The sequence below is a fragment of the Polypterus senegalus genome, chromosome 15 (genome assembly GCF_016835505.1).
Source record: "Polypterus senegalus isolate Bchr_013 chromosome 15, ASM1683550v1, whole genome shotgun sequence".
In the NCBI taxonomy this organism is placed as follows: Eukaryota; Metazoa; Chordata; class Cladistia; order Polypteriformes; family Polypteridae; genus Polypterus; species Polypterus senegalus.
Window position 1 is genome coordinate 18685996 of NC_053168.1, and position 12848 is coordinate 18698843.

General features: G+C 43.4%; 1 protein-coding gene across 1 annotated transcript in view; it reads left to right on the forward strand.

The window, feature by feature from the left end:
- slc6a3 (solute carrier family 6 member 3) overlaps positions 1-12848 on the forward strand; it is a 142164-nt gene that overhangs the window by 91348 nt on the left and 37968 nt on the right. Inside the window, exon 11 of the mRNA XM_039737344.1 lies at positions 1103-1202. Within this exon, the coding sequence (XP_039593278.1) occupies positions 1103-1202 (100 nt within the window). The remainder of the gene's footprint in view (positions 1-1102; positions 1203-12848) is intronic.

The window sequence follows — 12848 nt, forward strand, 5'->3', positions numbered from 1 at the left end:
TTAGGTGGATTGGCGTTTCTAAATTGACCCCCATGACCCTGTGTTTGGATTCAACGGGTTGGAAAATGGATAGATGGAAAGCAAGATAAAAACGGAGATGAAACTACAATAATTATAGCATTCTTGTTAATGAGCTTTTCCTAAATAGAAAAGTCTTTAGCTGTTTTTTAAAACAGTCCACAATCTGCTGTGTTCTCAGGCTCTCTGGTAGGCCATTCCAGAGCTGTGGAGCAGCCACCGCAAAGGCTCGGTCACCCATTGTATAAAGTTTGGTCATAGTGGGGCAAAGGCAGTGGGTATTTGCAAAGCGGAGGTTTCTTGTCGTGGATTGTAGTATAAGGAGTTCCTTAAGATATTGTGGAGCTTTCCCATGGATACACTGGTGAGTGTACAGAGTTTGTATTCAATACGGAGGTGAATAGGGAGCCAATGAAGTGACCGAAGGATTGGTGAAATGTGTTCAATTTCCGCACCCTCATTAGGATCCTTGCAGCACTATTTTGAATTTGTTGGAGCTTTTGAAGGCTCTTATTGGGTATCGCGATGAGGAGTGCATTACAATAGTCCAGCCTGGAGGAGACAAAGGCATGAGCCAGCTTTTCAGCATCACAGAGGGAGAGGCAGGGATGGAGTTTGGCTGTATGTCAGAGATGAAGGAATGCTATTTTACAGAGGTGATGGACATGTGTATCAAATGACAGATGGGAGTCTAACTTGTAATGGTTACCATTTATTCCTCACAACTGCCTCCCAGCCCCAGTCCAGGTATTGTCTGTGTCTTTTCATTCCCCATTCATGTACAGATTTTTCTCTGTCTAATTTGGGCTTCTCTAAAATCTCAAAGACAACTGGGTTATAAACAGGCATAACATGAGAAAGTGTGTCTTACTATCGATAGACTGGCATTTCATCCGGCCTTAACACAGATACAAATGCTACTTTTGTGTGCTAATGGTGCATCAATTACTTTGCTGAATCCTGTAAAATTTTCTTTGAAATGTAATTTAAAGATTGCCACACTGCTGATAAAATGCTAAGTGTAAGTATTGAATGCCGTGCACTAAATCCAATGTCAAAAGGCTCTTGTTTGTCTCTTTTCCAGGGTGGCATTTATGTATTTACTCTTCTAGACCATTTTGCAGCAGGAACATCAATTCTCTTTGGAGTGCTTATTGAAGCAATTGGTATTGCGTGGTTTTATGGTAAGGCAGCCTTAGCTTTCATGTCTAGAAATTCTGATTTTGTATTAGTGCCTAAATACAATATTGACTGGTTGGAAATTTCCATCTTACTAGGGAATTCCAAATAGACTGTACTGCCATTTTTCTGGATGTCTACAAATTTATATCCTAACTCCATATGTCCATAGAATCCTACCTATCTTATCTTATTCACAAATGTGAACTCACTACCAAATAATAATTTTTGTGAATTTCCCCTTGGGATTAATAAAGTATCTATCTATCTATCTATCTATCTATCTATCTATCTATCTATCTATCTATCTATCTATCTATCATATAATGCCATTCATATCTATCTATCTATCTATCTATCTATCTATCTATCTATCTATCTATCTATCTATTATATAGTGCCTTATCTATCTATCTATCTATCTATCTATCTATCTATCTATCTATCTATCTATCTATCATATAATGCCATTCATATCTATCTATTTATCTATCTATCTATTTATCTATCTATCTATTTGTATCTACTCAAAATGTATATTCAGAGATATATAAAATGTAAAATTCTGAATAGTTTCTTAAATGTAATAATTTATAGTCTGAAGAGACAGAATATTGTGTGGTTGTATTAACACATTCCTTTAAAAACTCACCGGAGTTAGAAGTGTCTATATTATTGTATGTATTCATTCCCAATACCTTTTATAATTGAATTAAAATATCATTGCCATCAAACTGCAAAATATACATATTCAGAATTTTCTGCTAAAGCACATTTTCTGAAATCCATCCATTATCCAACCCGCTATATCCTAACTACAGGGTCATGGGGGTCTGCTGGTGCTAATCCCAGCCAACACGGGGCGCAAGGTGGGACACAAACAATGGGCAGGGCGCCAGCCCACCACGGGGCACACACACATACACACACACACACGGGACAATTTAGGATCGCCAGTGCACCTAACCTGCTTGTCTTTGGACTGTGGGAGGAAATCCACGCAGACACGGGGAGAACATGCAAACTCCATGCAGGGATGACCCGGGAAGTGAACCCACAGGTCTCCTTACTGCGAGGCAGCAGCGCTACCACTGCGCCACTGTGCCACCCTATTTGTGATCAGCAACCTCAAAGGGAGCAAATTACACTACCTGTTAAGCAAACTACCTGTGTTTCAAAGTGAGCAAACTACCCACTGCGCCACTGTGCCACCCATTTTCTGAAGTCTTGCATCTTTTTCTCAAAACCGTAAACATAAAACCCCACTCTCAAACTACAATTCACAAAACCTCTGACTCTTCCTGCAAAATCAAACATAACAGTCCACTACCCCGAAGTTCAAAACCGAACAACGTCTTCAGATCATACATAAAGCAGTCAGAATAAAGATACTACTGAGCAGTCATTGCACACTACATCAAAAAAGGCAAACCACTGCGTTCAGGGCATATAATAGGAGCCCGCACTGATACAGCGCATTGCAGCACCCACCACATGACAAACCAACTCTGGATTCAGATTAGGACCCGAGTGCCAGCCATGCAACAGGTGACACCTCAGCACCACACTAGTTCAGATGGATGGAACAGTGCATTGAATGCTGTGGACTGTAATGTACTTCTTATTTACAGAATGGAAAATTCTCTCTTTTCCAGTAATTTATTTTTACTTTATGCAAAGTAAATGCTAAATCCACTGAGTTATGAAATCTTATTTTTTTTTCTTTGTGTTTTTTGGAGATGCAACATGCATTTACTGTGTTGTAAACAATGAACATTTCTGCTGGTCCTGGAGACCCCCTGTGCCTGCAAGTTTTTGTTCCAACCAACTTCCATTTTAGAAGATAGATAGATAGATAGATAGATAGATAGATAGATAGATAGATAGATAGATAGATAGATAGATAGATAGATAGATAGATGGACTCTTAGCCTAATTAAGTGAGTTGAGATCTGATAGATAGAGATATATTATGATAGCTGGGCAATAGATAGATTCACATTTGTTAGAAGACTAGCATCCTGGAGCGATAGATAGGGACCCACTTTCCATTTTCATTGGACTCTTAGCCTAATTAAGTGAGTTGTTATTTCCCAGTTTCTGTGTTTTGGAGTCAATGTAGAAATTACAAACTAAGTTTGGTAGTGTCAGTCAGTCAGTCAGTCATTATTCAACCCGCTATATCCTAAGACAGGGTCACGGGGGTCTGCTGGAGCCAATCCCAGCCAACACAGGGTGCAAGGCAGCAACAAATCCCAGGCAGGGTGCCAGCCCACCGCAGGACACACACACCAAGCACACACCAGGGACAATTTCGGATCGCCAATGCACCTAACCTGCATGTCTTTGGACTATGGGAAGAAACTCACACAGACACAGGGAGAACATGCAAACTCCACGCAGGGAGGACCGGGGAAGTGAACCCAAGGTCTCCTTAACGCGAGGCAGCAGCGCTACCACTGCGCCACTGTGCCACCCTATTTGTGATCAGCAACCTCAAAGGGAGCAAACTACACAGGAAAAGGGGAACGTAATTTGAAACAAGAAAAGAAAGTTAAGCATTTATAGCTTTAGAAAAAAGTAGGAATATTTTGGAGGGCGGGACTGGACCGCGTGTCTGCCTGGGGGGTTACAAATCGGGATCCCAAGTTGTTTTGCCGTGTAGTGGGTGCGTCAGCGCATTGTATCAGTGCATGCTCCCCAATTTGACTTGACTTGTTATCACTGATTTTGAATCTGGTTGGAAGAAAAACCTGCAGCCCCAGGGGGTCCCCAGGACTGAGTCTTGGGTCTTGAAGACCACAGGGTGAGGTTTTTTTTAATTGTGGCTGGAGTGCCAATTCTGCCACCTACCCCCAAGTTTTGCCCTGCAGGTTGGAGGGCCTACATGCAGGGACGGATGCAGATTTAGCTCTAGCAGAAATGTTCATTGTTTACAACACAGTAAATGCATGTTGCATCTCCAAAAAGCACAAAGGAAAAAAAAGATTTCATAACTCAGTGGATTTAGCATTTACTTTGCATAAAGTAAAAATAAAGTACTGGAAAAGAGAGAATTTTCCATTCTGTAAATAAGAAGTATATTACAGTCCACACAATGCACTATAAATGGGACAAATCAAAAGGAGTATGAACAAGTAATTGGTCATTGGGCTTCATCACGCCTTTGGGCTTGGTCAAGCCATGTCACTTCATCATCGTCACATACTATATTCCCCCTCACCAGCCAACAGGGGAACAACCCTCTCATGTGCCGAATCCAGCCTTGACACAACTCCACACCTATGTCATCACAGGCCAATTCCATGGCCTGTAGGAGACTTACCCTGGTGTAGGGCTACCCTGATTTCATAGACCTTCCACCACCAACTAGAGAAAAACTCCTCTTTGGGTTGAGGAAAGGGGAGTACGGTGGAAGATACACATTGATAAATCGCTCATTGATTTGATACAATTCTCTTATCTGATCAGCACAGTGAAAACTGACATTGTCCCAAACTATAACAAAGGTAGGATTCTCATTCAGCTGCTGATCCTGCTGCTCAAGTCTAAATAAGACATCTTGAAGACCAACAAGAAATGTAAGATGATGCTGGGTGTTATATGGCCCCAGTGTGACATGATGGTGTTGAACCCCACAGTTGCTTATGGCAGCACGTAGTGTCACATTGCCACCATGCTAGGCCAGGGACTTCAGCAATGGCCCACTGGCCAATTTAAGTTTTGGACTCTCCCTCTCCTCTTTGTAAGATTGAACCCTGCTTCATCTACAAAAATGGGGTCTGTCCATGGAATCCAATTCAAACATTCTCTATATGTGGAAATAGATATAGTTTTGTACAGTTGGTGATCCAGAAAGACAGAACTATGCTGTAAAGTACATTACACGCACTCTTGATTTACATACATTGTACATACTGTAGTGTCACTGAGCTTGGCAGTATCATTTATACAGTAAGAGTATATTGTAAACACTCTGGACTACTGTATATGAATCTCAATGCACACTTACTTGCACATACTGAAATCACTCTCATAGAGTACTCTGTATACTTGCTTCATGCGTACCCTACTGCGTTGGAGGACACGCTCGTTGGTGGAAAGGCTGACACTGTTGATTCCTTCAAAGTCTGTGTTGTCCTCAATAACTCATGGCTGTATTTTCCACAGTCTGAATGGTATTGTTTTGACAGACTTTGTCAACTATAATGGCTTCTTGCTGCGGAGTGAACATAGCCGTCGTTCCACCCTTGTGTGGCAGTCTTGCAATTCTACAAAACGTGAATGTGCAGTTACAACAATTTTCATGGTGTACAGTACAAGCGGTGATCCTCCCAGTCTACTGAAACATCTGTGTACAGTAGTACTGTGAACTGTCAGTTATCGTGTACCTGTTCTCTTGTCTGAATCTCCGGGTTATAGTGGACTCAGAGAATCTGCTGATGTTGGGTTGTACTCTTTGTCCTGCTACAATCATGTTCTTGTCTGTGGAATGACAATGGTCTATGACAGAACTCGGTCCTGGGGACCCCCTGTGCCTGCAGGTTTTTGTTCCAACCAACCTCCGTTTTTCATTGAACTCTTAACTTAAGTAAGTGAGTTGTTATTTCCCAATTATTTCAATGTAGAAATTACAAACTAAGTTTGGCAGAGTCAGTCAGTCAGTAAGTCATTATCCAACCCGCTATGTCCTACCGCAGGGTCACGGGGCTCTGCTGGAGCCAATCCCAGCATGGCAGGAAACAAACCCCAGGCAGGGCGCACACACACACACCAAGCACACACTAGGGACAATTTAGCATCACCAATGCACCTAACCTGCATGTCTTTGGACTGAGGGAAGAAACCCATGCAGACACGGGAAGAACATGCAAACTCCACGCAGGGTGGACCCAGGAAGTGAACCGGGGTCTCCTAACTGCGAGGCAGTAGCGCTACCCACTGTGCCACCGTGCCGTCCCATTTGTGATCAGCAACCTCAAAGTAGGAAAAAGAAAGTAGGATATTTCTAAATGTCTTATAAATGCAAAAACCATACACAACCCAACACTGTTGAATGAGAAAGATGTATTTTATATAGGCTATCTGTTAATTTAGCACTAAAGCCGTCAAACTGACGAAGAGCTGTGTGAAGCACTGATGACGTTCAAAGCTTCAAACGTCACGGGTCATGTGACAGTGGTATTTTGCCCCAAGCTCTGACACAGTGACTCGACTCATTACACTTCAGATTGACTGACACAAGCTTCAACGCTGCAGTATCATTTTCCCATGTCTAAGTTAAGGTCGCCAACAGTGAACAAAGTAAGTGAACTGCATGTATCAAAATACCTAAAGATCTGAACGAGATATATTATGACGCTGGGCAACAAATTCACATTTGTTAGAAGACTAGCATCCTGGAGCGTCGTGGGGACCCACTTTCCATTTTTCATTGGACTCTTAGCCTAATTAAGCGAGTCATTATTTCCCAGTTTCTGTGTTTTGGAGTCAATGTAGAAATTACAAACTAAGTTTGGTAGATTTTTATTAAAATGTATTATATAGGGGGCGGCACGGTGGCGCAGTGGTAGCGCTGCTGCCTCGCAGTTAGGAGCCCAGGTTCACTTCCCGGGTCCTCCCTGCGTGGAGTTTGCATGTTCTTCCCGTGTCTGCATGGGTTTCTTCCCTCAGTCCAAAGACATGCAGGTTAGGTGCATTGGTGATGCTAAATTGTCCCTAGTGTGTGCTTGGTGTGTGGGTGTGTTTGTGTGTGTCCTGCGGTGGGTTGGCACCCTGCCCAGGATTGGTTCCTGCCTTGTGCCCTGTGTTGGCTGGGATTGGCTCCAGCAGACCCCCGTGACCCTATTCGGATTCAGCGGGTTAGAAAATGGATGGATGGATGGATGTATTATATAGTTACAGTAAATGGGGAATATGTAGTTTTTTTAAGTCGTTAACAGTATTTTCAACCTAATTTTCATTCTGCTTTTGCAGGTGTTCTGGTTATTTATTTGATTATTTACTAATTAAACTGACGTCTTTGCAGTTTTTATTATCCTGGTTGTCTGCTATGCCGGTTGTTAATTGTCACTATTAGGGTTAAATGAAGAGAGAAAACTACACAGGAAAAGGGGAATTTAATTGGGACACAAGAAAAGAAGGTTAAGCATTTATAGCTGTAGACAAAAATAGAAATATTTCTAAAGTCTTATAAATTAAAAAAACATACTTTTGTGTTTTTCTGAATGCAGAATAAGAGAAGATAAAAAAAAGACCAGCTAATTAAATGAGATTAGTTGTTATCGCTGTTATCGTCCTCAATAGGATCCGTGATCACTTGCTCACCAACCAGCGACTGGAACAGTTTGGTTTTACACCTAAGAAGTCTGCCATCGACCACATCCTGGCACTAAGGGTTCTCATGGAGTGCAAAGGTCAATATCGGCAGAGTTTCTTTGCAGCCTTTGTCGATTTTCGCAAAGTGTTCGACTCAGCTGGTCGAGCTGCCCTGTGGGACATTCTGAGGGTTCACGGGATCCCCTTGAGGTTGCTGGTTATCATGCCCGGCCTGTACACTGTGAGTGGTGTGCAGAGTGGAGGCAGGACGTCGGCGTTTTTCCCAGTTGATTCTGGGGTTCGTCGGCGGTGTGTTCTGTTCCTACTCTGTTCAGTGCTTGTATGGACTGGGTGTTGGGCAAGGTCGTGGGGTCCAACGGCTGTGGGGCATCTGTTGGTGAGGAAAGATTCATGGATCTCGACTTTGTTGATGATGCTGTGATCTTCGCGGAGTCAATGGAGGCTCTGATCAGGGCAATCGAGAGACTGAGTGAGGAGTCTGAGTGTCTGGGCTTGTGAGTGTCCTGATAAAAACCAACATCCAGGCCTTTAATGATCTCTTGGGCACGGCCATCAGCGGTGTGTCTGTCTATATGGAGAGTGTCGACCTCCTCGAGAGATTTACTTACATTGGCAGTGACATTTATGTCTCTGGTGACTCTTCCCTTGAAGTTAGCAGACAGATTGCGAGACCATGGGGGGTCATGAGGTCACTGTAAAGGTGTGTGTGGCGCTCCCGATATCTCTGCCAAAGGACAAAGGTCCAAGTCTTTAGAGTCTTGGTGTTTCCTGTCTTGCTATATGTTTGTGAGACATGGACGCTTATCTAGTGACCTGAGATGAAGACTGGACTCCTTTGGTACTGTGTCTCTCTGGAAAATCCTTGGGTACCGCTGGTTTGACTTTGTGTCGAATGAGTGGTTGCTCATGGAGTCCCGAATGAGGCACATTACCTGCATTGAGAGTGATTGTCAATTACGGCACTACGGTCACGTGGCGCGTTTCCCAGAGGGTGATCCAGCTCGTAAGATCCTCATTGTTGGGGACCTGAGTGGCTGGACCAGGCCAAGGGGTCGCCCACGTAACACCTGACTGTGGCAGATGGAGGGTCATTTCTGGAGGGCGGGAGTGGACCGTGCGTCTGCCAGGGAGGTTGCAAACCAGGATCATGAGTTGTTTCGCCGTGTAGTGGGTGCGGCAACGCACTGTACCAGTGCATGCTCCCCAACTTGACTTGACTTGTTATCAGTGATTGTGAATCTGGTTGGAAGAAAAACCTGCAGCCACTGGGGGTCCCCAGGACTGAGTCTGGGAACCACTGGTCTAGTTTGAATTTCATCAGAAATCACTACTTTCTGTCTTGCTCTTCCATTGCCCCCTCTTCTTCTTCCTTCTCCTTGCCCCCCTCCTCTATCACATCGTTCCCCACCTCTTACACGCATACATCCTCTGCATCTCGGATAATTTCCGTCTATTGTTAACATGAACCTTCAACAACCTGTGTGCACGCTGAATTGGCTTATATTGGTTGCGTCACATCACTTGAAACACGTGCGATCAATTTTGAGTCAGTGTTTTATTTATGACAGCTGTGCTTTGTTTGTGTTATCTTTTGCCATCTGGGGTTACCGTTATGCATCAGAAGTCCAATGCAGTGCAAAATGAGATTTGTGTTTAGAGGTTCGCAAAAAGGGTCAATGAGATCTGCAAATTGTGTTTCACTAGGTGAAAACTGCTTATGGTATTGTCGAAAGAGTGAAATGATTCAAGAAATGAGTTCAGGCCAATGAGCTTTTGGTTCACAGAATGGGGTTTAATGTTTTGGCAAATCAGAAGAACTGTCATAGCATCCATCCATCCATCATCCAACCTGCTACATCCTAATTACAGGGTCATGGGGGTCTGCTGGAGCCAATCCCAGCCGACACAGGGCGCAAGGCAGGAAACAAACCCCGGGCAGGGTGCCAGCCCACCGCACTGTCACAAAATTTATAGTCTAAATTCACAACTGGGAACCAAACCACACACCAAAGTCAAACGGTCTGTTTTCGGAGTTTGGGCTTATTAGGTGGCTATCTCAGAATATCATGGTGAAGTAGCCACAAAGCTTCTTTTCAGTCAACACAGTCTTTATCCGTCTCATTTTTATTTTCAGCCTTATTTGTCTATGTAACTGGCACAATTGAAGAAAAGAAAGAAGTAACGTTAAATACATTCTGGGGTTTGGAGATATACGAAGCCATTAATAAAAAGCAGTACTATCTGTGCCAGGGAAAGCAGACAGAATGTAAACTGCAATAACAAGATATGCTATTATGAAAGCCATTGCTCAGGGCAACGCAAAGAAGTGCTAAGAGCTAAAGGCTCTCCTAAAGCACCAGTTCATTACAGGGGAATAACACCATTAACGTAATACTACAAAGAACAATACAAAAATGCAGCTGGCAATGATGAAGAAAAAAATAGTATTTTAAACAATTAAAATGTGACGGTGCTTTCAGAGTTCAGTCCTGGCCCCCACAATCTTATATTGCAAAACCACATTATGAAAATGAAAGTGTGGACATTTCCAAAGGTTCTCTCCTAATACCACCAGTCCTCCTTCGTGTTTGACCAATAAGATGAAAGCTAATGCATTGCTGACTTCTGGGAAACCTTGAATGTGGATTCTGCAGAAATTTGTGCGTTAAGTTAGGACCCGTCATTTACTATATTTGTTTTATATGAAGTTAAAATATATTTTGTTGCATTTGGCTTGCAGGGTTACCATATACGATTTGATAATCCTTTGCATTTAGCTTGAAATTTAAAAAAAAAATGCACATTGTGGGAGATGGCCGGGGACCTTGCCCGACCAGGACGCCTCTATAATGGAAGGTCCAGGGGAGAGAGCCTATCCAGAGCACTGCAGCAGTCCCGCGGGTTTGGAGCTTGGAAGCTCAAACTTTCTGGGGTCCATGGCCACCGCCAGGGGGTGGCTTTAGAACTGCTGAGCCCTTGTATGCAGGACTTCCAGTTGTGGCAGAAGTAGGTCAACATGCACCTGGAGTAATAAAAGGAGGCAGCGGCCACTATTCAGGGAGTCAGAATCAGGTGGAGGGGAGGAAGAAAGAAAGAAAGAAAGAAAGAAAGAAAGAAAGAAAGAAAGAAAGAGAGAAAGAAAAGAGTGCTTGGTGCTAGGGAACAAGGCAAAAGTGCTTCCCCAGCTCTGAATAAGCGTGTGTTGTGTCCTGGACTTGTGTCTCTGCCTGTCTGTGTTGGGTTGAGGCGTCTGGTGCGCCCCCTGGTGGCTCACAACATACAGATGCTACTGATGTTTTGCATTTCACCTGAAATGTTATAAAGTTCATGTTGCTAAAGCTGTTAATAACAGAGTTTTTATATGGCCAATAAGTTAGTACAGTTCTGAGATGTGTGAGGTTAGGTGATTGGCGATCCTAAATTGTCCCTAGTGTGTGCTTGGTGTGTGTTTGTGTCTGTGTGTGCGCCCTGCGGTGGGCTGGCACCCTGCCTGGGGTTTGTTTCCTGCCTTTCACCCTGTGTTGTCTGGGATTGGCTCCAGCAGACCCCTGTGACCCTGTAGTTAGGATATAGCGGGTTTTGATAATGGATGGATGGGTGATAAGAAAGAGTCAAAGACATCATGAAGATTTGGGGCAACCACCCATATATTGTTTTCCCGGCAGCAAAAGTTGATTTAAAGTAGCACGACGTGCATAGAACAGAGTCCAGAACAGAACTGACTGCATGGAGACAAGATGGCGGTTTTAACTGATAAAACGGGAAATAACGTCATCGGTGCCAGAACCGAAAGTGATGTCTTCATACCCGGAAGTGACGTCATTGTCGGTGCCAGAAACAAGTGGGATTTCCCGAGAATGGTCTGCAAGAGACCGAGAGAGACAGTTAGCACACTCCGCCGCCCCCTGGTCCAGCGTATAATTACCATTTTGTGGGCTGTTAACCATGCGCACGTGTGTGGCAGTATATATAAAATGAGACAAAGGTATATTCCCCTCTGTCCTTATTTATATGAAGAAATATTTAAAAAAAAAATCAATAAATATGCAAATAACTAAAAGCGCTGTAAAATGTGATAATAAATAACTAATAACAACAATAAATGTAAATAGAAATAATTAAATGTGTCATTAGGGCGGCACAGTGGCGCAGTGGTAGCGCTGATGCCTCGTAGTTAGGAGACCCGGTTCGCTTCCCGGGTCCTCCCTGCGTGGAGTTTGCATGTTCTCCCCGTGTCTGCGTGGGTTTCCTCCCGCAATCCAAAGACATGCAGGTTAGGTGCATTGGCGATTCTAAATCGGCCCTAGTGTGTGCTTGGTGTGTGCTTGGTGTGTTTGTGTGTGTCCTGTGGTGGGTTGGCACCCTGCCCGAGATTGGTTCCTGCCCTGTGTTGGCTGGGATTGGCTCCAGCAGACCCCGTGACCCTGTGTTTGGATTCAGCGGGTTAGAAAATGGATGGATGGATAAATGTGTCATGAAATGCATATTTTTGTTGCTTGCTAATTTATGTATTTAATTATTCATTTTTTATTTCTGTGACACTGCACACAAAATGAAAAAAGTCTGAATTAGCATAAAACTGAACTGATTTGGGGTGTTCATCAGAAATGTAATGATTTACTTCATGACATAGAAGTACACCATAAACAAGAATAGCTGCATCAAATATCTGAAATATCAAAATGTATGCTTTTAGCATAAATGTTTAAACTCTAACTATTCTCGATTATAATAGAAATTTGTTTTTTTCCACCCTCTGATAGAGATCCATAAAGAGCTAATAAAGGATCAAAAATCAAAAATAATGTCATATTCATAATCGCTGACCTTGAAATAGCCTGAAACGATACCCCACATGAATATGTTTGAAAGTTGTGTTTTTAAAGTTTTCTGAGCGGCTCTCAAAGGGCTAGAACCATGAGTAAAGAATAACATTTCAAAAATATTACCATATTTGTGATCATCCATCCATCCATTATCCAACCCACTATATCCTAACACAGGGTCACGGGGGTCTGCTGGAGCCAATCCCAGCCAGCACAGGGCACGCAGGAAACAAACCCCTGGGTAGGGTGCCAGCCCACCGCAGGGCACACACACACCCACACACACCAAGCACACACTAGGGACAATTTAGGATCGCCAATGCACCTCACCTGCATGCCTTTGGACTGTGGGAGGAAACCCACGCAGACACGGGGAGAACATGTGGACCCAGGTCTCCTAACTGTGAGGCAGCAACGCTACCGCTGTACCACCGCAAAAATCTACATTTTGTTTGACGTTATGTGAAAAGGAGTAACTATTGACCC